Here is a 27527-nt window from a genome sequence, read left to right as displayed (position 1 = left end):
CCCCCTCCCACTTGCCACATCCTCGTAGCCCGCCTACTTCCCCGATGGCCCCGGATTCCACGAACTGGTCACGCGGACACACCCGCACCTCGCCCTTCCACCCCCCCTCTTTCGGCCCCTCCTCCATGCATCCCCAAAGAGCACTCCATCCTCCCCCTGCACACGCCCAGAGACAATCCCACCAAATCAACCCCACACAAGATCCTGCCCATAGGCCGGGCTCCTCCCCCGGGCTCCAGCAGCCAGCTCCCACCACCGCTCCCGATGCCCACCTCCCAGCTCTTACTTCAACTCTCCGCTCCCATGGCCAGCCGTGGGGATTCACTCCCCTTGTGCCAAGGTCCATGCATCTGCAGCAAGCCCCTCGCCGGGTTCGCATGCTGATGCATTTCCACCTGATGGAGCCATGGCCGTGCCCACCCCCACGAACGGCATAGTCATCTTCCTCCCCCCGTGCCAGGGACCAGCTCCCGGCCCCAGACCCGAGAGGAGGCCCCCCGCAACATAAGGGCGCCCCATGGGTCGCTTCACACCGATTCCCCTTTCCGGACAGCGCCCCCTCCGAGGATCGCGTACACATACCTGGTTCTTCGGGCTGCCGCGATCCACCCCATATCCGGCAAATGGTGCTGCTCACGGTGCGCCGCCACAAGACACCTCGCGCAACTCCATGGCCCATGGCAGCCATTCCCCAGGCGAGTGCTCAATCACCCACACACCCGTGGACCCAGTCCGAACAGACCCCCCACGCCCGGCCCTCGGGACTCGCCTCACACATTGCCACCCATCCACACAGCCGGCCCCATGAATGACCCCCACTCGAGAATCCCCCACCGTGGTAACCAGAGGAGCCAGCCCGCCCATCCCACTAATCCACACCACCACAGAGCCCGTCGGCCGGCTGGCCCCGCCCCTTGCCGGCTCCCCGTCGGTCTGGTAGACTGCCACACCGCAGACATACGTCTCATGGCAGCAGCAGCAGCCCCCCGTCGGCCGATGGATCCCGCTCCCCCTGCCGTGCATGATCAATCTTTCCACCAAAAGGCGCACGTCGAGTGACCAGGGCACACGGCCGCAAAAATGCCCACCTCAACAGCCTGCACTGCTCGCAAGACAGCCCGCTGCACAGGTCACCGAGAGAGCACCTGCATGTCCACGCCCCCGGCACATTCACCTGACCCTCCCCCAACAGGCTACCCATGCGGCCCGGTGGCAGATGCGCTTGCCGAGGGAGAGGGGCCCCCGGCACTGGCGCGGCTCGTCCGGACGGACTTCATCGGACACTCAGGCCGCCGAGTGCCCGTTACCCAGGCCCACCCGTGCCTTCTCCCGAGGATCGCCTCAATCGGGACAGCGAGCCGCACCCGAGCATCTCGGCTCAGCACACGATCCATCCCCCCCCCCCCCCCAGCAAGACGAATGTGTCGCGACTCCTCGACAGGACGTCGGCATGGAGCAGGAGCACTCGGAGAGGCTCCATATCCTCCCCGCCACAGAGGCCCCCGATCGCCAGCCGACCATGCCATATTCCCCACGGCCGGCCCTCCCCGAGCCTGGTGCCTCTTCGGCAGCAGTCAGTGTTGCTAACATCGACATAAGATCCCAGACAGGCAGCCCCAAAGAGAGCACCGATGTAGGACAGAAGGGGGATCTTGGCACGCGCTCCCCTTCTTGAACCCGGGGCCATTGCCTCCCGGCCGCCACTGAGACGGCGGCCGCATGCACGCCAGATGTGCGGCAGCCGCCCCGCCCCGCACGCCCCGTGCCCCACCCTCCCCCCGGAAGGTGCTTCTCTCACGGACACGGCTCCCGCCCACATTGGGATCCCCCGCGACTAGGCCCCGGGCAATGCCGCTCAACACCCGGCAAGCACCTCGTCGCAGCACCTCCGAAGAGGAACACACGAGCCTCCACACCAGCCCCCTGTGCGTGCCTCTTGGACTTGCCCCCCCCCCCCCCCACCCCCACCCCACCCCCCAGGTCCAAGTCTCTTGACGAAATGCACCAGCATATGGAGTCAGCCGTCGCGCCATGTCACATGCAGGATCATATGCCCACCACCACATCACGCGCCATCGCCCGTGGCATGGTCTTCGGGGCCTGGCCCGCCGGCTGCAAACACATCTCTCCCCCCCCCCCCCCCCCCCCCCCACATGCGGGTGGTTGAGGCTGAGTCTGGCATACTCATGCAGCACCTCCCCCTGCCTCTCACCCAGGCCAGGGGGATCAGCCCTGGCCCGGCGGCACGCAGAGTCAACACCAGACCCGAGAATGGGCCCTGCGCACACGCAGGCGCCTTTCGGTGGCCCGCCCCGCCTCCTCTCCACGTCCGCCGGGATGCGCTACATCGCCGGCATCCTTGCTTGCCCTGCGACAGGCAATAGCACAGGCGCACCCCGCCACGGCGAGATTGGCCGTGGGGTGCGGGGCCCTGCCCCCCTGTGCGACGGCGCAACAGCAACCGAGTCCCCACAAGGGCAGTGCAACATGCAGCCCGCGCGCCGCCTGGACACACTTGCAGAGTCGGCCCCCATCGGCGGAAGGCGCGGCTTCGATGCCTCCCCCTGCCCCGACCGCCAGACGGCCAGCATGGCGGCCGAACAGGGGGGAAGACTGCCTGCATACACCCCGAGACATGGGCCCATGGCAGGGGGGTGGCCCGGGGGTGGGGCGGGCGGTGCCACTGGCGAGCGCTTGCTCCAGGGCGGGCGCGCGACTCGACACCCGGAGCCAAACCCGGAAGCAAGGATGGAGGACTCGCGCGCGGTTCGCCCGGAAAATGGCGTCAAGGGGCTCCGGCCGCCCAGGCACACAATGCCCTCCCTGAGGGGGGATGCACGCACGGGCCACCGGGCGGCGGTGGCACCGGCCTTCGCGGAGGACGCCCGGGGAGGAGCACCCCCGCCTGCGAGTTCGCGGACCACGCGCGCCACTGCACGCGCGCAGGTGGCTCGCCCACGCGCAGGACCATGCCAAGCAGACCGACATAGGCAGGGCCGTCACCGGGGGCGTAAAACGCTGACCCCTCTCAGGAAGACCGGCTCGCCGGCAGGCCAGCAACTCGATGGCTAGAGGCGCACATGGAGGAACCAGGGAGGGGGGAGGCAAAAAAAAGGGTGGGCATTGCAGGGGGAAAAAAAGGAGAAAATGCACGGAGTGGGCTTGGGGAGCCGCCAGCCCCGGCTGCCGCTCAGGCCCGGGTCCCTTAAAATTAAAAAAAAAAACCAACATGCACACACACCATGTTCGCTGGCCATATTTAATCCCCCTATTTTCGGTGAACAGCCCTTCCGGAAGAAAGTGTAATATGCGGAATGCGTTGGGCATCTCACCGGTGCATCTGCCGACGCATTGGCCGCCCCCACCGACAGTGGCAACCGGGGGCCGGGCTGCGCCCCCGCCTTCTCAAGGTCGCGGCGACCCGACCGGCCCCCCCCCCCCCCCCCTTCGCCATCCTCGCCTGCCCTCCTCCCAGCACCCAGTCGTGCGCCCCTGCTCGGCTCTTGGCCGGGGCTTGTTGCTGCCTCTGCTGGGCAGTGTGCGCTCGCTGTCCCCCGCCACTGTCCCCTCTCCGGGCACTCCGACCGCCCCTACGCTCCCGTGCCCCTCCCCGGTCATGGTGCTGCCCCACAACCGTTGCCCATTATGCCCCGGCCACTTCCTTCAACCAAACCGGCGCCACCTCAATGCCCTGTGCTCGCCACACGCCTGGATCTGCTCTCTCGAGCGTACATCCGACGCTTCCAATGGGCATGAATCCCGGGGCCACACTTGCCACACTTGCCGCCCGGACTGCCGGGCATGCACTCTTTCGGCCGGCTGATCCCGCTGTGCGAGGCGGCCACGCCGCACATGGAGCGGTGGCTGCATTTTCTCCCACCCGCGGGAATTCTCCTCGGCGGAAGCGCACGTACATTGCCTGCTCCGCCCCCTGCCTTCGCGGCTTCCGAAGCGCTTCTGCATACCCGGCCGGCCGTGCTGGGCCCTTTCGCCTGTCTGGTGGCGCCCGCAGCACCGGCACCAATACATTCTCCAGCTGGACTGCCGGGCCTCGCTCTATGACCGGGTCGGCCACGGTAGCTGCCCTTCACGCGCCCTCCCCAACACCACCAGCCACTCTTGTTCCGCGCGCACCCCGACGCACATCCCGCACGCGCCCGCCCCAGCCAGCCTACCTCCTGCCATGAGGGATATCGCCACCCCAATGGATATTGCCTCGCTGCCCGCACCTGCGACCCCCCGTCCCCCCTCCTGCGCCCAATGTCCCGCCACGTATGCAGCAGCCGCCGTCCCGACTGAAAGGCCTCACAGCCAAGCAGGCCGCGGCGGCCGTCCCACAGGCTCCTCGCCCCGCACCACTCGCTGTTGCCACATGTACCCCCTGCCATGGCGACCCCTGCTCACAGGGGCGTGCCCCACCTTTACCAGCAGCTCCAATGCCCCGACCTACACCCGATGTAGCTGCTTCCGAGCCGGCGTCAACGGCAGTGGCGTCTGCCCGGCTGGCGTGTCAGTCCAGATTCCCCGACGAAGTGTGCTCCACCGGCCCGGGCACGTGCTTCTTGCCCATCGGCCCGCCAAACGTGCATTCGCGTCGACAAATGCGCCGCTCATGCTGGCGACCCTTTCCCCCGCCTGGCCTCCTGCGGTGCCGCCCCCCCCCCCCCCCCCCCCCGCTGGCACATCCGGTGGCATCGACACGCGAAAGGGCCCCGCACGCCCGGCCGCCGGCGAAGCATGCTCACCGCCCCTCGGCCCGTCATGCCTGTCGGCCTTGCCCGGATGGCCAGCTGTGCGCGCTCTCCTCCGGATCGTGCGCCGCCTGCGACAGCCAGGACAAGTGTCCCGCCTGCCAAGCGGGCCTGGTCCTTGCGTGTCCCGCGATCCACGCATCCCCTCCCTATGCACCGGCTCGCATCCCCCGAGCGAGGATGCAAGCTCCGGCCCGGCGGGCTCCGCATGACGCCCCGTATACCCTGTGCACCGGTGCACCCAACCTATGCCAGGCCTGTGTCGAGGGCCACCATCGCCAGGCACCCCTCCCACCGATGCCGATGCCGCCCGGCGCGTGCCCTGTGCGCCCGACTGTGCCGCATGCACCTCGAGGGGTCGCTGCCTGCCCCGTGTGGCTGACTCGCTGCTCGCGCACGAGGCCGCCTGTGCAGCCGCCTGCCCCTCCGGGACCGAAATCGCGTCATGCCGGTGGCCCGAGGCCTGCTGCGGCACCTGCACCAAGCCCCCGTGCAACCCGTGTGCCGAATGCCCCCCTCGGGGGTTGGAGCGCATCCCTCCCGCCGGCCACATGGATTGCTGTGTGTTCGGCTGTGCCCATGTGCCGACCCTGCCAACCGGCGAAACGCTACCAGGCGCATGGTTCACCCCCCGCTAGGTAGCACCCCCTATGTCTTGGCACACACACACACACACGGGCATAGAGGCACACAGACGCCCGCACATTTCCCAGCACGCCGCTACAGGCAGCCGCCCGCTCCTGCCGCATCCCCTCGTTGCACCATATGGAATGCCTTGGCGGTCGCAGCGCATGCGAGGAAGGCGCAGCGCGAGGCAACACATCTATTCCCCCAATCCCGAAGGACCGCCTCCAAGTAGGCTCCATTCGCCCCACCGGGCGCCCGCCGCAAACGACACCTGCGTGATTGGCTGGCAGCAACCCCCCCCCCCCCCCCCCTCCCGGTGACGAGGCACTCACCGATCCTCGACCCCGGGGGTCCCGGCCGCCTGGGCATTGGTGGCGGCTTGCCCACGCCCTGGCGACATCTCCCAGCCGGGCAGAGGCCGACAAGCCGGCAGCCGGGCGCGAGTCAGCCCTAGGACTCGACAATGGCGCTCGCCCGCCGCGTGGCCCATGGCTCGATCCTGCCCCCAAAGACCCGAACAAAGCCCCACCGCAGGACCCGCGTGTACGTCTCCTCGCGCGCCGCCTCCGCTCGCCCATCACCAGGACTCCCTGCACCATAAGATGGCCCAATGGTCCACGACACACATGCGCACGAGCACCCTGTGGGCACCCCCCCCCCCCAGGAACAACATACCGGGCCGAAGGGTGGCTCATTTAAAGCACCGAACCCATCTCACACCTGCCCGGCGGGAGGGCACGCCCCGGCTATCCCCATTCACACCGAAAGGCAGCAGCACGATGCCCATGCTCTCAATCGGCGTCGCCACGTACATGCTCCGCTCCCCCGCCTGGCCTTCCTCCTCTCCTGCTCCGGTGTCACGCTGCTCGACCCGCCAAATCCAGTTCAATGTTTCAACGTCCACGAATGGCGCAGGCATATCACCCCCCCCCACCGCTCCAACAACAACAACAACAACAACAACAACAATAGCACCCAGTGATACACAGGTGCATTCACTCATTCGAGATACTGCTTGGCGTTCCGGTAAATGCGGGAGGCCTCCGGACAAAGCCTCGGGCGCCCATTCACATAGTACAGCGCCGGATCCTCCAGAAACACATGCTTCAACTCGAACACCCGGCCGGCCGAATGCTGCGCATACCTGGACGCCGTAAAGCGGCCACCCTGCCGACGGGCATGTGCTCGCAGCGAGTTCACCACCTGCGGCAGGGCACACCCCAGATCCGCCGCCACCTGGTGAAGCACCGGCGTCGGGTACTGGCCCTCCACCGCGGCCAGCAGCGCATCCAGCTTCCCCTCCGGCACATACATCCCCCCCGGGCCGGACCCCGCCTCCGGGGCCAGCGCCAGGAAGAAGTACTCCGGACAGCACTCATGCAACCGGTGATACAGCCGGTCCGGACACCAGCCCATCGCGGCAGCCAGCTCCGGCACCGTGTACTTCATGCGCCCGCCAGCCGGGTGGACTTCGCTCGCCAAGCGCCGCAGCGAGCGGATCTCCTCCCGCGTGGGGGGGGTCACCCGTCGCGACCCGTGAAGCCAGAAGTCCGCCGGCCAGCTGGACGATTGGACCAGATCCGCAATATACCGATGCGTGGTGGCCAATTGCTCGCTGATCTCCAATCTCGTCAAGGCCGGTCGCATCCCAGCAAGGGCCAGCACGCGGCTTTCCAGACCCGCGTCAAGGTCCTTGGCCAATGGCCGCAGGTCGGTCCCCGGGCCCGAGCAATGGACCAGCGGATTGAATGAGGTCTTTTTGTAATGCCGCAAGGAGGGGAGGCCCTTCGCGCTCAATCGCGTAGCCAGCTCCGCATCCGGCAGGCCATGCACCGGCGACTCGGCCGGCAAAAAGCGCCTCGTATACTCGGTCAGCGTCAGCTGCTTGCGGTCCGGCGGCAGGGAAAGATGCCGAATCGGGATGTTATTCCGCGCCGGCACAATGACCTCCGGCTCATAGTGCCTGATGTACCACCGGAGGGTGAGCGCCGTCATGCCCAATTCATCGGCCATGGTCCTCAGAGTGTGGCGCCGCTCCTGGAGCAGCGCTCGCATGGAGGCCAGCTTCTCCGGCGGCAGCGCCCCCCGGAGGCGGATCATATACTCCGCATGCAGCGACGGGCCGTGGATGTCGAAGGTGGACTTGCTCAAGCCCGACTGGGTGTACACTTCCCGCGGGGACGGCAGCGGATCCAGACTCCGGTCGGACAGCAGCCGCCGCATCGTCTCCAGCTGGTCGGCCGGCGCGCGGGCCACCGCCCGATCGGCATACTCCGGCATGTGCCTTCTGATGTTGCTCATCACCGAATTCTGGTCAATCGAGAGCAGCATGCACATCATGCGATACGACAGGGGGGGGACCACATTCACCAGCTGCTTCAGCCGACGAATGCACGCATTCCGCTGGAAGGTAGGCCCCTCCAGCAGCTCGGGCATATGCTCACTCAGCAGCTCGTCCACCTGCCTCGGGGGCAGGCAAACCAGCCGCGCCAAGGTCAGCCCCACCACCGGCGGATCCCTCCTGGCCAGCACCATCAGATCCTCGAAGACCGGGTGCCCGGGCCCCAGGCCCGGCAGGATGATGTGACCCGACCGCCTCGGCGGCGCAATCCCATAGTCCCTGGTATAGCGGCTCAGCAGGGCCTGCACCGAGAGACGATCCATCCCCAGCAGTCGGCCGATGGTGGACGAGCTGGCCAGTGGCCGATTCGCTCGCGGGTCCCCGGCAAGCCGCAAAAACAGCCGGAAGTGCTCCACATCGTCGAAGCCCTGTGGCAGCGGGGCTTCCCCGAGCTCGATGGCCTGGCAGAGGCGCGTTCCGGCGCACTCCGCGGCATCGCCATGGTGCTGCCCGGCCGCCGGGTTCCCGGTGGCCACACTCGGCACGGCCGAAGAGAAGGCCCTCTGCGGGTGCATCGGGGGGCCGCCCTCGCCGGGGGGCCGGATGGCGGCGTGCCGGATCCCGCTCAACAGCAACGACGCGGCTCCCCAGGTGGCAGGACCACGCCCGGGAGGCTGCCGGGCCAGCATCGCCAGCCGCAGCCAGCCGCTCCGGCACAAGGCCCTACCGGTGGCAGCCGGCGCAAACATCCGGCTTCGGGGAGGAAGAGACAGGGGTGGGTAGGTGGTAATGGGGGACTAAAGGGGGGGGGGGAGAGCAAAGGAGAGGGAGGAGAGAGAGAGAGAGAGAGGGAGAGAGAGAGAGAGGGTCGAGCAGGGCAGGAAGGGGAGAGGTTGACTGTCTGCCCTGAGACAGCCACGGGGCTCCGGGGGGGGGGCTGGCCGCCCATAAAGAAAGACATCGACCCGGGGGGGGTATAATCCCGAAAACAGGCCAGTCTCGCCAAGGGAGCCTGGCCGCGCACCAGGATACCAAGGGGGGGAATTTACTGCGTGGCCCGGCCCAGCCAAGTTCCGACGGCCCCCCTCGCACACAATACCCGGCAGATGGCCCTGTGTGTGTGTGCTGGCCCCGGGCGTAGAGCCCTCTCCGCCCCTCCGCGCACGAACGAGCCCCGTTCCCACACCACCTGGCGCGCGGTCACCCCCCCCCACCGTGGGCACTTCCCAGATGGACGACTTCGGTCCGAAGACATGCTCGGCGAGCGACGAGGCGGCGTGCTCCGCGGACCCAGTGGGCATGTGACGCACATGAGGGACACACATGACACCACACAACGCTCACGCGGCATAGTGCGCCGATCCTGCGTGCCCTCGCCCCTCCGGAAAGAAACATCCACCAGCCCAGGCCCCTCCCCGGGCGCACTGTCCCCCCTTCCCCTCCCCGCCCCGGCCCTCCCGGCCTCGGGCTTCCGGCCCCCGTGCCATGAGGTGCCCTGCGGTCCACGCTGCCCCTCCCCCCCGCCGCCCGCCAGACGGGTCTGTCCGCAGAGGAAGCCGCCAGCGTGGAGAAAGAGGACCAAGCCAGGGGGGAGGGCGCAAGGCGCCCGCGCGCGCGCGCCGCCACAGATGCGGTTGGAGCGTGTGGGGCCACGCCCGAACCGGGGCGCGCCCCGGTGACCGAGGCGAGGAATCCTGGCTTCCCCAACACGCCGCGCGGCTCGCACACAGATGGAGACACCGAGAGGCCACTTGTGCGAGGGATGCGCAGACAAGTACACGCAGCGAGGAGGAGGGAACGAAAGGAAAAAGAGAGACAGGGAGAGATAGAGAGTCCCCCTCGCATGGGTGGCCACTGTCCCGCCAGCAGGGCCGAAGAGGGTCAACGGGTGAGGGCGGCCAAAAGAGGGACACGTAAACATCGCGTGGTGCATGGCAGGGGCGGAAAAGGCCGGCGAGAGGGGCTGGAGAAATCGTGTAGGACCCCACCGGCTGGACTTTCCCCCCGGCCTCCCGAAAATACAACACGGCCTATATTATGTCTCTTTTTCGCCCTGGAAGGGAGACCGGAGCGTCGCGCGCGAAGACGTGCCACGGTGCCAACGAATGGCCCACTCGGCCTCCCAGCCCGATCTCCACCGCCGCAGGGAGGGCAGCTGTGCCCGCCCCGCCCTGCGGCGCGTCGGTTGTTTTGGCTCCCGGACGGGGCGAGCGCCGGCACACGCGCCAGGCTCGTGTCCCGGCCGGGTCGAGCCCGGGCCGCCAAGTCCGTCCCAGACCGGCGCCTGTCGCCCTGTCTCCGCTCCGGGCTGTGCCCCTCTGTCTGCCGCCCGCAGTCCGGCGCGCGTGCCCCCTTGGCCGCCAGACACATCACCGGCCCCGGTGCCGACCCCGCCCCCCGGTCGCCGGCATCCAATCCCGCGTCGCCTCAAACACGAGGTCCCGATTCTCCTCCCGCGCCCGTCCTTCCCCAGCGTGGCCCAAGGCCCCGGCCTCAGCGTCCGAGACATGCGCCCCTCTCAGCCCCTCGAGCTGCGTCGGTGTCACCTGCCGCAGGGTAAGCCCAAGCACCGTCCCACCGCGACCGGCCCGCGCCTCCTCCGCCGGTGGCATGCACTCGCCAAAGTGACACGCGGCGCCGGTGCGGGATCCTGGCACCTTCGGGGCCCGGCCCTCCGGCTGCGTGGACATGCTTCCCTTTCGCGCCCTTGGTGTGGGCTGCTCGTCCGTCGGCCTGCATGCGCCCCAAGCAGCTTCGACCGCCGGCCTGGATCCTCGGTCTGCCACGCCCGGGGCCTGGCCCACGCGTGATGGCCCCGAGCGAAAGGCCCTCATGCTTGCGTCCGGCCCCCGGCGACCCGGGACCCGCCGGCCAGGCAAGTCCCCGGGGAAGACGTCGGCCGTGGCAGCACTCCCCTCTCGGCCGGTGCCGACGGTACTTGATGCCCCGCCGGGGGGGGGGGGGGGGGGGCTCTGCCACCGAGCCGGGGCAAAGGGCCGTCTGCCCCATCGCACTGGTCCTGGTACCGGGCTCACAGTGGGGCCCCCCTCCCCTCCCCCGGGCACGGCGCCACCCTCTCTGGCCGGCTCTTGCCATGCCAGCCCACATGGGCGTACTTCCTCGGGGGACGTCCCCAGCACAATCGCCCCATCGGCCGGTGCAGCTGGCCCCACCGGCCTTGCCCCCCCCTTGTGCCCCGGTTGACGCCTTCCGCCGGCACAGCCCGCGGCCAACGGGCCGGTGCATGGCAATCCATCCTCTCGACAGAGGGACGAGCCTGGTCGCCCGCTCCCACGGCCGCCGGCGACCCATGCCCCGGCCTTTCGCCAGCATGTCCAGCACTCCGAGCCGCCCCCCCCCCCCCCGGCAGGTGTGCCATCGGCATGGGAGCACCATCCGACACCGGCGGAACCCGCCGGCCGCGACCGTCTCTTCCACGAACACCAGGTGCCCCTCCTGGTTCCCCCAGTGCACTCGAGCGCCTGCATGCCCGGTTAGGTCGTTCCCATCGCCACCGATCTCGCGCCGGGCGCCGGCGATCTCGCCAGACACAGTGCCGCCAGTGGCTGGCCAACCGGCGGCCAGCCCTGCTCCTGGGATGCTGTGGCCACGCCGATGCCCAGGCCCCCCCCCCTCCCCCCCTGGCATTGGTGCCATGGGTGCCCCGACCGCACACACCGCCGCCGCCCTTTGGCCAGGCGGATCGCACTCAGGCGATCGTTGCGCCAATGTCCTCGCCCGCGACCCGATGTCCCAAACGCAAGGTTCCAGCGCCAGCGACCCAAGCGGGCATCACACTCCGCCAGGGCACGAGAGGCGTGGGGGGAGAATATGCCCCCCCCCCTTCCGCCGCAAAAAGGCAGAGCGCGCGCGCCGGTCGGCCCGGCGGCCGTGGCAACCATGCTCCGAGTCCCTTCGATGGCCAGGCACAGACTCGGACCGAGAGACCGGGAGCACGGTGGGCCTCTGCCCGCCTGCTGGCGTGTTCGGCAGGCGCCCTGTCCTCGGGCGTCGGTGCCACTTCCCTGTTCGTGTGCATGGCCGACGCGGAGGCGGCTCCGTTCGACGCTTCTCCAGTGTGTCTGACATCCCCACGGCCTTCGGTGTGCGCCCCCGGGGCGCGGCGTGGCCTCCTGCTGGGCATCCCCTCGAGCGATGCGCGCCCCGCGCGGCTCAGCATGCTCACGCGTCGGTTCGACTGGAGAGTCCGTGTCGTGGTCCCAAGGGCGGCTTCCTGGTGAGAAGCTGTGTTTGTTTCACCGGGGGTTGCTCGATGACGGGTGCCCGCTCGGGTCTCGACGCTCCGCCCCGGCTCGGATATGGTCTTCGACCTTGGATGCCGCCCTCACGAGCGTCACACCGCGCCCGTGCACGCGCGCACCAAGCTGGCAAGGCTAGGAGGCCGGCCAGCGCGCCGCACCACCTCCGAGGGGGTCCCCTGCGCGGCAACCGGCCCACGTCCGGATTTCCCACCCAGATGGTGGCGGGGGGCCGCCTCGCTGCCGGTCGCGCGCCCCGGCCAGATGCGGGACATGTGACCCCCCGCACGAGACCGACTCGTGCCCCGCACCGGAGCCAACGCCGCCCACAGGCTCGAGGCCCCCCGCAGTTGGCGAATGTGGGAACATCCGACGGACCAGCAAGCACCCGGGGCTCGGGGGGAGCATGCGCTCCTCTCCCAGCCGGCCAGACAACCGGACCAGGGAAAAATGCCCACGAAGTGTCACATTAACCGGAATACCGGTCTCGATTACAAGTGGTGGCCTGTTCCAGGGGCCATTTGGATGTCCTTCCCCCGGTCCGAATTTCTTTCTTGCCATCCTTTATTCGCCCGAGCGCGACGCATGGCGCGGTGGGGGCCCCGTACGAGGGGACCACCCGCCGCGCCCCCAAGATTCCGCCTGCCACCCGCGGGCAGACAAGCACACAAGCCGCGGCATTGGCTCGTGGTCGTTGCCCCTGGTCGCCGGCCCCCTTTTTGGCCAGGTGGGGGAGGTACACGCAGGGGCCCGAGGGGGACAGCACGCATGCAACACCCACACACAGGCCCGCCCGGTTGCTTTTCCGGACCTCAGCTGAGGGTCTATTTGGCCCCCAGAATATCGCGGCCCTGCACCACACGGCATGTGCATTGGTTGACAGTGCCCGCACACGACCCGCCGAGCCGAGTGCCTGCTGACCAGGCTCTTCGACGCTGCTCCCACGCTGGCCCCCTGCTCGGGGGCCACGGCAACACACCGTCCGCCCAGGGGTGCCGGCGTCTTGCCTGCGTTCGCCCCTCCCCCCCGAGGGCCAGGACACTGGGGGGCGAGCCACCGGTCCGCGCGTCCCGCCGCGGTACTCCCCGCATCCCCTGTCCCGGCCCTCGCAGGGCCCCCAAACGGGTGGATCCCCAGTCCAACCGGCACCCGGCCTGGAGGCGGGCGGAGCCTCCGGTCCCCCTCTCCGGCGGGCAGCCACCGGGTGCAGCGGCAGCCCGGCCCATTCCCGGCGCACCTATATCAGCCCGCACCGTGCTCGATCTCTTGTCACCTTCTTTCCCGCCCTCACGCGTCTCCCCCCCCATCAGGCTGGCCTCCCCATCCCTCTGCGACCGTTCCTAGCCCCCCCCCCCCCCCCGCTCCATACGCACAGCCCCTCTATCCCCCTCCTCCCCTCCGGCGCCATGATCCCGCCCACCGGCCGGCTCCCGTGGCTGGCCCTGGTGCTGGGCATCCTGCTGCTGGCGGCCGCGCCGCTCGCCGAGGCCGGGCTCCAGCCCACCCCCTCGCACCTGGAATACATCCGGGTCCACACGATCCCCGGCCCGGACAACCCGACCATCGATCTCAACCGGGACATCCACTTTTGCGACTTCTTCAGCCAGGACACCCTGCTGCCCGGCACGCGCGACGGCCTGGCCGACCTGTCCTTCTATGAGACCCACTACACGGCCCGGCCGAGCCCCGGGGCCCCGATCAGCTTCATCCACGCCGGCCCCGGCAGCGTGTCCTGCCTCACGACCAGCCCCTTCCCCCGGGCCCCACTCGCGCCCACCAGCACCCTGTACAACCCGCTGGCCGGGCAGCTCGCGGATCTCTTCCTCGCCCAAAGCCCGCCGGTCCTCCTCCGCGGCAATGGCCTCTTCGCCGTCGGGTCCTCCCTGGCCTCGACCCTGTCGTCGGTCGTCGTGTCGGCCTTCCCCCATGGCCAGGACGCCCCGGCCGTCTGGGCCCTGGTGAAGTTCTTCGCCGGCCACCCTACCTACATCGCTGTGCAGGTCCTTGGCCCCGACCCGGAGCACGACTACTCCAAAGCCGACACCTTCCCCCAACTGAAGAACATCCGCGGGGCCATCGCCGTGGACATCGATGCCGACGGCCACGCCGAGGCCCTCATCGCCAGCCAGCACGAAGACCACCCCGGTCAGGGGTACTGCCTGACCCTGCTGTCGGACTTCCTGGGCGCCAGCTTCTGCCAGGAACGCATCCTGGCCGTCCTGCCACCGGGCTTCCTGCCTGGCGGCATGGTGGTCGGCGACTTCGATGGCGATGGCAATGCCTCGGACATTGTGGTCCTCCCCGGGCTCGGGTCCGCCAATGCCCCGGCCCTCTTCTTCCTCCTGTCCGGCAACCAGTTCGCCCAGCCGGTCGTCATCGACCTGGCGGACTTCTACCGCGGCAGCCCGCCCGGCACCTGGACCGGCGAGCTGTTCAAGGCCACCGCCGCGCGCGTCACCTCCCCGGACCACCACGACCTCATCATCGCCGGGGGTCGTCGCGTCCTGGTGCTGACCGGGCCGCGCGACGCCGCCGCCGAGGCCCCCGCCTCGCCGATGACCCTCAATGCCATTGATTACTTTGCCCTGGTGCCGGATGCCCCTTCCGGCCGGTGGGTCGGCCTGGCCAGCGGCGACTATGATGGTGATGGCCACCTGGACATCGCCCTCGCCCATGACAGCGACCCGAGCGCCATCCGCCTGTACTCGCTGCACAGCGCCGCGCCCACGTGCCTCTGCGGCCCCAAGGCCCAGTGCATTCACCAGGGCGGCCCGCATGTCCATCCGGCCTGCACCTGCGCCCTGGCCCATCGCCAGCTCCTCAACACCTACTTCCCGTGCGAGGCCTGCCTCGCGGGCTTCTTCCTCGGTGACGGTGCGCGGCGCCCGGCCCCTGCTCATTGGGCCAGCCCTTGACCGCTCCCCCTGCCGGTATTGACCCATTCCCCCCCCCCCCCCCCGCCCCATCATGCCCCTGGCGCCCAGACAACAAGTGCCTCGCCTGTCACAGCAGCTGCGCCGCATGCAGCGGTCCCACCGCCACCGATTGCATCACCTGCCGCACGGGCACCTTCCTGCTGGACGGCAGCTGCATGCCCGCCTCGCCCGTGACCACGCGCGTCCGTGTGGAGGATGACCCCACCCTGCCGCTGTACTTCCAAGCCTCGGAGGTGGTGGCCACCGCGCAGTTCGAGCGCATGGCCGTGGTCAGCTTCGATGTCGGCCTCAACATGGGCTATGCCTTCCACGATTTGTGCGCCTTCGGGCACCTCTACCAGACGGACCTCAGCCCGGCCTCTCCGATCAAGGCCGAGGCCCTGCACATGGGCTTCGCCTCCACCTCCTGGATGGCGTATGCCACCCCGGCGCCAGGCGGCGGCCACTTCAATGCCACCGCCACCGGGGCCGACGCCCTGAGCACCCTCCTCCTTCGCCGGGATGGCGATGCGCCCCTCCTCGTGCCGCATGCCGGCGGGACCACCGTCGAATGCATGGCCGCCAGCGGTAGCCCCGAGGCCCGGCTGTGCCATGCCATGTACATGACCCCGCTCAATGGTCACGCCCTGGCCTTTGCCCGGCCGGCCCCGGGCCGGCGCATTGCCGCGGCCCTGCCCATGCTCGGCACCCGGCGCCTGGTGCCGCCCAACCGCCATTTCCGCGCCGGCACCTGGCACCCGGTGGACAACCACCCGGGCCTGGACCGGTGGCTGGTGGCCACCTCGGCCCAGCCGGCCGATGTCCTGTGCCAGTACCACTGGACCGGCCTCCTGGCCGAGGACATGGCCAGCAGCTCCTCCCGCACGGCCTTCCTGTCGCTGGAAACCCCGGCCGGCGACCTGGCCCCCTGCGGCCAGCCACACTCGCTGCCCGCCGACCCGGCCGGGCTCGCGCCCCCGCCGCTGCTCATCTCCGCCGAGGGCAATGCCCCGGGGCTGCCGGGGCTGCTCTTCTTCTGGCGCTCGAGCCTCACCGCCCGGACGGCCGGCACCCCGCGCATGGACACCATGGTGCCCCTGCTGACGGCCGCCGATCTGGGCTACGCTCCGGGCACCTCGCCCCCGGTCCTCCATGCGGCCATCGTGCCGCACACCGCCCGCCATGACCATGTCCAGCTCTTCCTGTGGGACGGCTCGTGGGCCTATGCCGCCGTGCTCAAGATCAGCCCCTCCGGCGCCCTGCGCCTCGATGTGCAGCCCGTGGTGCCTCGCCGCCCGGAGGACATGCAGCCCTTCGCCGGCGCGCCTGCCGACCAAATCCGCTTGGTCCCCCTGGACCTCGACGCCGACGGCCGGCCGGAGATGGCCCTCGTCCGCCTGAACACCGGCAAGGTGGTCTTCTTCACCGAGGCCGGCCCGCACAATGGCTGCGGCGCCGGCACCCTCGGCACCTGCGTCACCCCGCGGCCCGCCTGGTCCGCCACCACCTGCAGCACGGCCGACGACTCCGGCTGCGTCCCCCGGCCGACTGCCCTGGTGGCCGGCGACCTGGCGGTCTGCCTCTCCGGCGTGGCCACCCCCGAGGTCCCGTGTGCCCTGTGTGACCCGGACACCATGGAGGGTATGGTCCTCCCGCCGCCTTTCCCCTGTTTCCCCGCCCCCGGTCCACTGACTCGACATTGTTAATGGCGCAGACTGCACCCCGCCCTGCAGCCTGCCCCACTGCCGCCGGTGCCTGGATGGCCGGTGTCTCGCCTGCCACACCGGCTTCCTCCTGGCCGAGGACGGCACCGCTTGCATTGCCGCCTGCCCGGACCCGGATGCCCCGGTGGCCAAGGGCCAATGCCTCGCCCCGTCGCCCACCGCCTTCCTGCCCTGGGCCCGGATCATGCCCCAGGCATCGTGGGCCGGCTTCCGGCCGCTCGGCCTCATGCACGCCCGGCCGGCCCACCTGGTGTTCGAAGGCCAGCCCACGACCTGGCCCGTGGCCACGGCCACCCCCAGCCTCCTGGGGCACTTCGGCCCGGAAGCCGACGCCCTGACCCTGATCCCGGTCAGCCCGGCCGCCGTCGATGGCCGGCCCACCGAGGTCCGCCAGGTGAACTTCCCCCAAGTCCTCGAGGACTTCCTTGCTTGGGATGCCGGCATCCGGGGGCTTGCCGCCATGGGCGCGCAGTCTCCCCGGGCGGCCGGCCACCACCGGCCGCAGCCGCGCCCCCCTTCGCGCGCCGGCTTCTCCAGCTTCGCCACCCTCTTCGCCCGGTCCCCGGCCGCCGGCCCCATGCGATCGGCCTCCCCCCCCGGCGGGCCCGCCGCCAGCCAATACCCCAGCTCCGACCCGACGGACTTCCCCCCGGTCACCAGCCTGGCCGAGCTTCTGCGCCCGATTGCGCCGCCCTTCCTGGCCGGGCTCCAAACCCGGGAGACCCTTGCCCCGCGCGAGTCGCAGGCCTCCGGCCTGGCGCTCAGCATGGCCCCCTTCTCCACCGGCAGTGTCGGCCTCTCGCGCATCGACACCGATCTGCGCCTCCTGCCCCACTACGGCTTTGGGTATGTCCGCCGCCCGGCCGACCTGGACGCCGATCTGCCGGTTGTCGCCACCCTCATGTCGCTCGTCATCGCCCCGGGCATGGTCCAGCCAACGGAAAGTGCCCACCGCGACCCGCTGTCGGTGCTGATGTTCCCCCTGCCGCACCCGGCCACCGAGCTGGCCTTCGCCCCGGTGCAACTCCACGGCCAGCGCGACCCGCGCATCCCCTCGCTCCTGCGCCGGGCCCCGGGCGCCGACCCGGACGCCCCGCCCGAGCACCTCCTCCTGCTGCCCACCTGGATGGCCGGCTACTGGGACCTGCCCTACTCCATCGCCACCCTGCTCATCACCCTCCCCTCCTTCGGGCCCCGGCTCAGCGTGCCTCGGGTCGACTACCAGTGGGGCGAGTGCCTGGTGCTGGCCCTGCCATCGGCCACTAGCCTCTATCCGGCCCTGGCCGGCACCGCCGGCGAGCGCCCGGCCGTGCTCTTCATCCACAGCTACTACCAGGAGCCGGAATTCCTGTTCTTCCAGCCCCCGGGCGACGACGTGCCCCTGCACCAGGCCCTCTTCTACCGCCAGGCGACCGACACCCTGGCCCATGCGGTCTTCGTCCGGGCGGACGGCGCCCCGGCCGGCATCGTGGCCCAGCCCTTCGACTGCCTCGCGGACCAGAGCCTGTGGGACTTCGAGGAGGCCTACGGCGCGTCGCCCTTCGCCACCCCGGCCGGCCTGCTGGCCGACCCCTTCCTCGAGGGCAACCTCTCCGGCCGGCGGGACTCCGGCTGCCCGCTGGCGGTCATCGAGCACCTGGCCGTCAGCCCGGAATCCGAGCTGGCCGTCATGGACCTCAACCGTGACGGGCAGGAGGACCTAGTCCTGGTGGACCGGGCCACCGGCCGGGTGGTGTTCTACCTGGCCGACACCCTGGCGGCCGACCGCCAGGCCATCTCCTTCCGCCGGGTGGTGGTCATGCCGGGCAGCGCCCTGGCCGCGGGGCAGGCCGCCGCCTCGCCCGGTCCCGTCATCCAGATCGTGGACTTCAACAATGACGGCCTGATGGACGTGGTCCTGACCGAGGACACCGCCGCCGGGCCGCGCGTCAGGGTCTACGCCCACCCGGACACCACGGCCCCACAATGCCCACCCGGGACTGCCTTCAGCCAGGAGGACTTCTCCTGCGTGTGCCCCGGCGCCAACACCCTCTTCGATGTGGCCGGCAATGCCTGTGCCTGCATTGCGCATGCCGTGCAGGTGCAAGACGGCCCGGACTGCGCCTGCCCGGCGGGCCTGCTGGCCACGGCCACCGAGTGCGCCTGCCCCGCGGGCCGGCGGCCGCTCTATGACGAGGCGGCCAGCGGCGAGGTGGACCCGCGCACGTGCGGCGAGTGCGACGACTCGTGCGGCACCTGCTCGGTGCAGCGCCCCGGCCGGTGTGCCACCTGCCCGGCCGGGCTGCTGGACCTGGACCACGGGCAGGCCTGTGTGGCCGGCTGCCCGGCCGGCTACAACCGCACCTCCGATGGCCGGGGCTGCGTGGCCTGCGCGGCCGGGTGCGATGCCTGCACCGGGGTGCCCGGCCGCTGCACGGCCTGCGCTCCGGGGCTCTGGCTCGACGAGACCACCGGCCGCTGCCAGCCCTGCAGCACTCGGTGCGACTCGTGCTCCGGCCCCGGCGACTGCCACGCCTGCATCCCCGGCTACTCGGTCAACCAGCTGACCGGCCTGTGCGAGGAAACCTCCTGCTCGCCGGGCAGCGGGTTCGACCCCGCCACCGGCCAGTGCGTCGCCTGCGCCGGCACCGACTGCCTGCACTGCGCCCCCGGCGCCTCGACCCACTGCACCGCCTGCCCGGCCAATGCCATCTACGACTCGACCAGCCGCACATGCCGGGCCTGCCCGGACCACTGTGCCACCTGCCAGCAGGACCCCCACGGCCAGTGCCTCTCCTGCCAGGAGGGCTACTTCCTGTCGAACGGCATCTGCGTGGCCAACTGCCCTCAAGGCAGCTTCCCCCGCCCGGGGGCCAGCCCCGGCGTCTGCGACGCCTGCTATCCCCTGTGTGCCGAGTGCACCGGGACCCAGTCCGCCCAGTGCCTCCGGTGCTTCCTGCCCACCGATATCCTCACCCCCGGGGCGGATCTGGCCTGCCAGCCGCCCCCCTGCCCCGGCGGCCCCGGCGCCTGCCCCTGCAACATCGCCAACTGTGCCACATGCCTCAACCAGGATGCCACCATGTGCCTGCGCTGCCAGCCCGGCTACCTGTTGCTTCCCTACTCCATGTGCGTCCTGCCGGACATGTGCCCCCCGGGCTACTATCCCAACATCGAGGCCGGCCTTTGCGGCGTCTGCGGCGCGGGCTGTGCCACTTGCGACCCGGCCCGGCCGGAGGTGTGCCTCTCCTGCCCGGCCACCGACCCGGTCCAGCTGGTCAACGGCCGCTGCACCTGGGACTGCCCGCACACCGGGTTCTTCCGCGACCCGACCCAGGGTCACGCGTGTGTCCCATGCCCGGCCGGCTGCCGGCTGTGCAGCGGCCCCCTCGCGTGCGACACCTGTGAGCATGGCACCCTCGCCCACCAGGGCAGCTGCCTGACCAGCTGCCCCTTCGGCACCTTCCCCGAAGCCGGCGCCTGCCAGCCCTGTGCCCAACATTGCGCCAGCTGCTTCGGCCCGGCCGCCACCCACTGCTCCAGCTGCCGCCACGCCATGTTCCTCGCCCTGGGCCAGTGCCTGGACGCCTGCCCGGCCGGCTCCTACAGCCCGACCGGCGAGGCCGGCTGCCGGCCCTGTGCCGACGGCTGTGCCGAGTGCGTCGGCCCCGAGCCCCTCCACTGCACTGCCTGCCTGGGCACCGGCTACCTCTCGGTCACGGATGGCACATGCGCCAGCAGCTGCCCCAGCAACATGGTCCCCTCGGCCGTCGGCCGCAACTGCCTCCCCTGCCATGCCACCTGCAGCACGTGCTCCGACGCCTATGACCCGGGCGCCTGCATTGCCTGCGCTCCCGGGCGCCTGCTCCAGCCCGGCGTCGGCTGCCTCGAAGCCTGCAACCCGGGCTCCTTCCCGGCGCAGGGCGGCACCTGCCTGGCTTGTGATGGTACCTGTGCCGAGTGCTCCGGCCCCGCGGCCGGCCAGTGCACCGCCTGCAAGCCGGCCCGGCCGATTCTCGTCCCCGGCGCCGGCTGCCTGGATGCCTGTCCCGCCGGCTCGTATCGCCTCCCGGGCGCCGATGCCTGCGCCCCCTGCCATCCCAAGTGTGCTGCATGCACCGGGCCCACCTCGGCCGAGTGCACCCCTCCGCTTCCGGATGACGACAGTAGCACCTCCACGAGTGACAGTGCGCCAGGTGGCAGCTCTAGCAGCAACAGCAGCAATGGCAGCAGCAGCAGTAGCAGCAATGGCAGCAATGGCAGCAGCAGCAACAGCAGCAACAGCAGCAACAGCAGCAACAGCAGCAACAGCAGCAACAGCAGCAGCGATGTCCCGTCCTCCGGCCGCAACAAGACCGCCCTGGCCATCGGCCTCGGGGTAGGCCTGCCCCTGCTGGCCATCATCATCGTGGCCGTCGTCGTGGTGCTGGTCATGCGCAAGCCCACCGGCGCCAAGGCCGGCTCCAGCGCCGGCCCGGGCATGAGCAACACATCCATGGAGATGGGCGAGATCCTGCCTTAGCAGAGCGGCTCCGCTAGCTGGCATCCTTCCTGTACCGCGCCTTCGCCGCCCGCGCGCCGGCGCCGAGGTGCACCGACACCCGAAATACAGCGACATCCCACACTTCGCCGGCACCTTGCCTGTCCAGTTCCTCCTCCCCCCCCCCCCGCTCCGAGGCGCCCCTCACGCAAACACACAAACGCACATTTTGCCTCGGGGGGGATCTGCCCTGCCCGCGGCTCTCGGTGACATTGGGGGCACGGACGACAGGGTGTGTGTGTGTGTGTGTGTGTGTGTGTGTGTGTGTGTGTGTGTGTGTGTGTGTGTGTGTGTGTGTGTGTGAATCAAACCACACGCACGCGGCCGACGGAAAGCCACCGCGCCGCCCAGCACATTGGACAAGGGCAGCTCCCCCGGGGTGGACGCGCCTGGGCCCGGCCCTTCGGCCACCACCAGCCGGGGGCCGCGCACAGGGCGCCACTCCCCCCCTCCTCCGACAGGGGAGCTCCACGCCAACCCGGCCGCAGGCGCCGAATCCCCGGCGCCGCCGGGGGGCTCCTCTGCACCCGGATGCGCGCCAATGCCGCCCGGGGCTCCCTTCGGGTTAGCCCCCGGAGTGACCAACACAATAGCCCGCATTCTGACGGACATGCTCCACTCAGTTAAGACTTGGCACGCTCGCCGTGCTGAAACCCGCCGTCATCCCGCCCCCCCTTTCGGCCCCAAGCGGCTGGGCGATAATGACAACACCACTTGAAAATGGAAAAAAAAAACAACAATAATGGTTTTTGTCTGGCCCCGCCCCCTGCCCGGTCCCTGCCCTCCCTCCCTCCAGCGAACGCCAGCCTGCCAGCAAGGGCCCCGGCGGAGCGCGCCACCTCTCACAAGCACGCCTCGCATCCTGCGCGTCGACGCCCGGGCCCCTGTGCACTCACATGGAAACAGGCCGTCCAGCGGGGTGCAAGAAAAAAGAAGAGTGACCACGATGCGGCTCGAACACACAACCTCCTGATCCGTAGTCAGGTGCTCTATCCAATTGAGCTACGCGGCCATTCTTTCCTCCCCACCGCCTGCACTCAAATGGCGCTGTAACCATAATGTCACCTCCGACGCCGCGTCGGAACTTCGCTCCGCTCACCTCCTCCGCACCTGCCTCACCTCGCCCTGCTTTGTTTTCCCCTGCTGTCGCCTCCCCGCCAAAATCTGGTCACGCCCTCCACGTGATCAAATGGCCGGAGATCCATTTTTCTTTCCCCCTTTCCCCGTAGGTGGGTGTTAGCATCGCCCGTCAACGATGCAACCCATTCCCTCTCGTTTTCCCCTTCTTTCCCATGTATTTCCTCTTTTCCGGGCACCCCTATATAAGGGCCCCCTTTTCGCGCCTCCCCTCCAAGGGCTCAGCACCTTGAAGGATAGTCATTCTCTTTGCGGAGGCCGTGACTACCCGTTTCCCTGCCTCTGTACGTCGCTCCCCTGGAGCGGTGTGACTCAGTCCCTGATGTACTCTCTATAAAGACGCAGATCACCAGCTTTCCTTTCTTTTGTTGTTGTGTCCACGTCCGAGTGGTGACCCTCTCGGGACGGAACACTCTGGGTGGTTCAGGGAAGGCCCTCACCGGTCCCCCAGAATCGCACACCAGAACCGGAGTGTTTCAGGCGCGCAGGAGCTCGGCAGTCGCCCACCACCACCGCCGATGCCCCCAAACAACCGAGCACACACACACACACACACACACACACACACACACACACACACACACACACACACACAGACAGAGGAAAGTCTATTCCCAATCGCAAAAACACACGGCGTTTAGTACTTGGACCAGCCGTCATCCGCCGAGGAGGGCGACGACTCGGCCGAGTACGGCGGCGGCGGCGACGACATCGGCATGTCGGGCACCGACCGGTCCGGGGACACTTCGGCCCCGGCCGGCCCCCCGCCGCCCGGCCCACCGGAAGACGGCAGACCGGGGGGCAGGCTCTCGGTCAGAGGCACGAGCATGATGCCGCCCTCCCCATCGTCCGCGCCATCGTCGCCGGCCTGGAAGCTCACCGACGAAGCACCCGGTGAGATGAGGGACATCTCCTTCGAGGCATACGGCCCGGGGTCCTCGTCGGCGAAGCGCACCGCCCTGGCGGGCCTCGAGCCGGCCACCGGCTTCGAGGCGGCGCCCCGAGCCTGGGACTCCAAGTCGGCGGACATGGCAAACAGCTCCTCCGACGTGGGCAGCTCCTCGGCCGCGCTGTTGCTCGGCCGCATCGGGCCGCTGATCTCCCGGATCTCGTCGAACACCGGCAGCCGCCGGTTCGTGCTCTTCAGCAGGTCCGGATCCCGGGCGATGCTCACGCGCATCACCAGCCAGCTGACCAGGGCCACCACCACCGCCAGCCCATACGGCAGGCCGATGCTCAGCCCCAGCACCAGGTCCAGGGCCCCCGGCCGCCGGGAGTAGCTCACCCGCGCGTCATGGTACTCCAGCGAGCTGGAGGTGTGGAAGATGATCGTCCCCATGCCCGGGTCGGCATTCGACACGGCCGCCCTCTGGCCCAGGGCCACCCGCCGAGCGGGAGGCAGCCGGTGCGCCGGGGCCTCCGTCGACAGCTGCAAGTGAAGCGGCCCCGCGCCGCAGGGCCCGGACAGCGAGTTGTACACCACGAAGAAGTAGTGGTCCGACCGGCTGACCGGCAGCCACTCGGTCAAGGGCTCCTGCCCGGGCCACAGCTTGCCCTCCCACTCCAGTGGCACCCAATCGCCATAGGCCCAATCGTCGAAGTTGGTGCTCCCCCGGATGATGAGATAATCCAACGGGCAGGACACCTGCCCGGCCAGGATCGAAGTCACCCGCGCCCCGGCCGGCAGGTAGACCTCCATCGCTCGATAGAACCCCCCGCCGGGGGGTTCCACCTCGGTGACCATGTCGCCGGTCAGCTGGCTGACCCGCTCCGGCGGGCCATCCGCCGCCGGCAGGAAGTACGCCTGCACCGCCGACCCCGACAGGGGGGTCACCCCGTCGAAGAAGTGGGGATTCACCTTGATGGTGAAGGTCCCGGCCGGCGGGAGGGACCACGAGCGCGATGTGTACAGCGGCACGAAGGACACGCAGGCCAGCATGGCCACGAAGGACAGGATGAAGCCCCACCAGCAAAACCACGAGCAGATCATCCGATGGGCGACGACAATCCGCGGCAGCGGCCTGCGCCAAAGGGGCATCCGCACGCGGCGCGGCATGGGCAGGCGCGGGGCGGGGGGGGGGGGGGGAATGGCCATGGTCAGTCGGCAATGCAGACACACCGGCGGGGAGGGGGGGCGGGACCTGGGGAAGGCAGTCAAAGAAGCAGGAGGCAGATGGCTGCCCGACGGCCGCGCACGAATTCTTCGGGGGCCCGCAACAGTAGATGGCCCGGCAGAAAAGCCCGCCGCAGCAGCTGCAATCGCAGTCGGCGCTGGATCCGGACGAGTAGTAGGTGCTGCTGCTCGACCGATAGCGCCGTCGCGAGGAGGACCGGGAGTATGATCGGCTTCGAGAGCGCGAGCTGCTTCTCATGCCGCCGCCACCGGAGCGGCGTCCACCCCGCATGGTTCAAAGGGTAGGCTGGGGAGGGGGGGGAGTAGGTGTGCGTGTGGGGGAGGGGGCGACAGCCAAAGACGACAGGCGGAGGGGACGAAGGCAGGGGGAGCGGCGGAGGGAAAGGACGGATCCGAAACGCAAAAAAAAAAACAAACGGCAGTGATCGTGGAGCCTTTTTGCTCGGGCGACCACGGCCAAACCGCGCCCCGGCCTGGTGCCTTTTGTTCCGCCGGCGATCGCGCCACGCGAATCGGCTCCTGTGGAGCGCCTCCGGGGGCCGGAAGGCCGGGGAGCGAAATTGCCGAGGGAAAGGCGCCGGCCGCCGGCCGGCCCCCCGCCCCGGCGCATGTGTCCGGGCCGGCTCCCATCCAAAGGGGCAAGTCCCATGCGCGGCCTAGGCCCGGCGTGCTTTCGCACCGCCGGCCTTGCCCCGGCGCCTGGCCCCGGAGTTGGCGGGCCCCGCGTTCCCACCACGTCGCACACAGGGCCCGCGAGAGGGATCAAGGACCGGGCCCGCTGCCGGGGATTGCGGCTGGTGTCAGGGCGGCGCGCGCTCGCGCTCTCCCCCCCCCCCCCCCCCCCCCGGCCCGAGGATGACTCGCACACGCCTGGCAACTGGGGCCGATGTGCGCACGTGCCACCGGATGCCACCGTCCCCGACATTCCAAAGAGCCACTGATCCGTCGGCAAGTGCGCGACCAACGCGCGCCGGCCCAAAAAGAATCTGGCCCCAGCCAGGATCGAACTGACGACCTTCGCGTTATTAGCACGACGCTCTAACCAACTGAGCTATGGGGCCACCGGTAGGGGACGCCCCCCAAGATGCGGAATTTATCGGTGGAAAAAAGCTCGCAGCCTCCGCCGGCAACGCGCCGCCGGCAGACCCGCAAGGAGGTCCGCCCCCCCCCCCCCCCCCCCGACTGGCCGGGCCACGCGCGTCGGGGGGGCCATCCACCAGGGCGAGGCGGGCCCCGGGCCGGACGCCGCATGCCAGCCGACCGGCCTCGATGCGGCCCCTCGCCCCCGGAGCGGTGGGATGCCTCCCGAGGTGTGCGAGGCCATCCCGGGCGATGGCAGGTCCGCGCTGGATCCCTGATCACGTAGGTGCGCGTGACCCGGCCCTCGGCCGGTGGCCTCCGCAGAAGGGGGCCTCTCCGGCATGGAAAAGGGGGCCCGACCTGCTACATGCCGCGTTCCCGTTGCCGGCGCCTGTTCCCGCCCCCTCACATTCCCCAGGTGTTTTTGTTTATTATGTGATATCCCCCCTCGCCCCCGCCCCCCGCCCCCCGGGCGCGGTCGGGCACACCCAGCATCATAGCGGGCCGGGCCTCCCCCGACGCCAGCCAACATGCAGGGCCCACGCCCGGGCCGCCCACATGCCTGCCGATAGGCCGAAACCAGGCTGGCCTTTGTCCCGGGTGCCGGGCGCGCGCGCGTGCGTGCGTGCGTGTGTTTTCGCCCTGCTTTCCCCCCCCCAACCGCCCGACGACAGGGTGCGCGATGGTCCGTCCAACCCGTCCGACCGCCCTGCCTCCCGGAACTGGCGGTGCCCAAGCCATTCAGCCAACACACCCGGGCCACCCGGCGCACCCCGACTGGCCGGCCCGATGCCCCCCCCTCTTGTCGACCAAACGCCAGTCGTGCTCGCCCGTGTGACCCGCCGTCGACAAGCGCCCGCCCCCCAACCCGATCTCGCCCGCCCCACGCCCCCACCTGGGCCGCGGGCGCGGGCATTGTAGATTGCCGCCGTGCCCTCTGGACCCGCCCTCCCCCCGGACAGACACCGGCATAAGACCGACCCACGGAAACAGTCCCCTACCCCCGACTGCCGGCACACCAGCACCCTTCCTCCCCTCCCCCCCGCCTCCCCTCACTCTCCGCCCTTGCACATTCCACTCCCCCCCCCTCCTCGTGCCCGCGATGACACGCACGGCCCGGCTGCCACTGCCGCTCCGGCCCGCCGGAGTGCTGCTCGCCGGCCTGCTCAGCCTCGCGTTGCTGCTGCGAGTGGTCCACTCGCTGCCGACCCGCCGCCAGGCGCTGCCCGTGCTCGACTCGGCGGCGGCGGCGGCACTCGAGGCCGCCGGCGGCGACCAGCGCATGGTCGCCGCCCTGCGCTACGGCCTGCCCTTCCGGTGGGATGCCCAGGCCCAGGCCCACACCCAGTCGCCGGCCTGCCCGGAATCCTGCCTCGGCCCCTGCGACGAGTATGGCTGCCTGGCCTGCCCGGAGGGCGCGGCCTTTGCCTTCGGCGACCGGGTCTTCTGCACCGCCGCCCGGAAGCTCTGCCCCATCGCCCAGGCCCTTCCGGATGCCAGCCACCAAGCGGACATCCTCTGTGCCCCCGGCTGCCAGATATACGACCCCAGCCGGCGGGATTGCCTTGAATGCCTCCAGCCCTACTCGCTGATGGTCGATCGCAGTTGCGAGGCCTTCTGCCCGATCAACTGCCAAATGTGCACCCAATCCGGCTGCTCCTCCTGCGAGGAGGGCTTCTACCTGGATTACAACGCCTGCTACTCGTGCCCAGAGGAGTGCACCCACTGCAGCTCCCCCTCCCTCTGTAGCAGCTGCTCCCAGGGCCATTTCCATCACAGCGGCCAGTGTCTGTCCGCCTGCCCGGCCGGCTTCGTCGCCGTCGGCGGCTCCTGCCTCGCGTGCTCGGCCAACTGCGCCTCCTGCACCTCGGCCACCCTCTGCACGGCCTGCACCGCCGGGCACTTCCTCCACGCCGGGGCCTGCGTCGCCCCCTGCCCCGGCGGGACCTTTCCCTCCAATGGCACCTGCTCCAACTGCTCGGCCAATTGCACCTCCTGCACCTCCTCCGCCAATTGCTCCGCCTGCACCGCCGGCCACCT

General features: G+C 69.8%; 5 protein-coding genes and 2 non-coding genes across 7 annotated transcripts in view; 2 read left to right on the top strand and 5 right to left on the bottom strand.

Annotated features, from left to right (window-relative positions):
* Positions 1-6352: 6352 nt before the first annotated feature.
* On the bottom strand, positions 6353-8569 carry H696_04677 (hypothetical protein). The gene has a single exon (XM_009498545.1). The coding sequence runs from the start codon at positions 8466-8468 to the stop codon at positions 6378-6380; it is 2091 nt and encodes a 696-aa protein (XP_009496820.1). The 5' UTR covers positions 8469-8569; the 3' UTR covers positions 6353-6377.
* Positions 8570-10088: 1519 nt separating this feature from the next.
* On the bottom strand, positions 10089-10409 carry H696_04676 (hypothetical protein; the record flags this gene model as incomplete). Its single annotated transcript, XM_009498544.1, has 1 exon — positions 10089-10409. One exon carries the CDS (start codon positions 10407-10409, stop codon positions 10089-10091), a length of 321 nt encoding a protein of 106 aa, XP_009496819.1.
* Positions 10410-13384: 2975 nt separating this feature from the next.
* On the top strand, positions 13385-21221 carry H696_04675 (hypothetical protein; the record flags this gene model as incomplete). The annotated part of the gene is made up of 3 exons (XM_009498543.1): positions 13385-14852; positions 14963-16534; positions 16608-21221. 3 exons carry the CDS (start codon positions 13385-13387, stop codon positions 21116-21118), a joined length of 7551 nt encoding a protein of 2516 aa, XP_009496818.1. The 3' UTR covers positions 21119-21221.
* An 853-nt stretch (positions 21222-22074) lies between these two features.
* Positions 22075-22148, bottom strand: H696_04674. The gene has a single exon. It is a non-coding gene; the product is annotated as a tRNA-Arg (tRNA).
* A 718-nt stretch (positions 22149-22866) lies between these two features.
* H696_04673 (hypothetical protein) lies at positions 22867-24841 on the bottom strand. Its single transcript, XM_009498542.1, has 2 exons — positions 24470-24841; positions 22867-24294 (listed from the first exon to the last, which is right to left on the bottom strand). Exons 1-2 carry the CDS (start codon positions 24676-24678, stop codon positions 22911-22913), a joined length of 1593 nt encoding a protein of 530 aa, XP_009496817.1. The 5' UTR covers positions 24679-24841; the 3' UTR covers positions 22867-22910.
* A 553-nt stretch (positions 24842-25394) lies between these two features.
* H696_04672 lies at positions 25395-25468 on the bottom strand. The gene has a single exon. It is a non-coding gene; the product is annotated as a tRNA-Ile (tRNA).
* Positions 25469-26589: 1121 nt separating this feature from the next.
* H696_04671 (serine/threonine protein kinase) overlaps positions 26590-27527 on the top strand; it is a gene marked incomplete at both ends in the record, with an annotated part of 5003 nt that continues 4065 nt past the window's right edge. Inside the window, one exon of the mRNA XM_009498541.1 lies at positions 26590-27274. Coding sequence (XP_009496816.1) covers positions 26590-27274 — 685 coding nt within the window. The remainder of the gene's footprint in view (positions 27275-27527) is intronic.

Source organism: Fonticula alba (genome assembly GCF_000388065.1).
Source record: "Fonticula alba strain ATCC 38817 unplaced genomic scaffold supercont2.7, whole genome shotgun sequence".
Classification (NCBI taxonomy): domain Eukaryota; order Rotosphaerida; family Fonticulaceae; genus Fonticula; species Fonticula alba.
This window is presented reverse-complemented; position numbering and strand designations above follow the sequence as displayed.

Bases quoted from the DNA above. Each gene is read 5' to 3' on its own strand.
- H696_04677 (XM_009498545.1), bottom strand. From the start codon at position 8,468: ATGTTTGCGCCGGCTGCCACCGGTAGGGCCTTGTGCCGGAGCGGCTGG.
- H696_04673 (XM_009498542.1), bottom strand. From the start codon at position 24,678: ATGCGGGGTGGACGCCGCTCCGGTGGCGGCGGCATGAGAAGCAGCTCG. The intron at 24,295-24,469 runs GTGCGCGGCCGT...CCTTTGGCGCAG, and splicing joins TGCGGGCCCCCGAAGAATTC to GCCGCTGCCGCGGATTGTCG.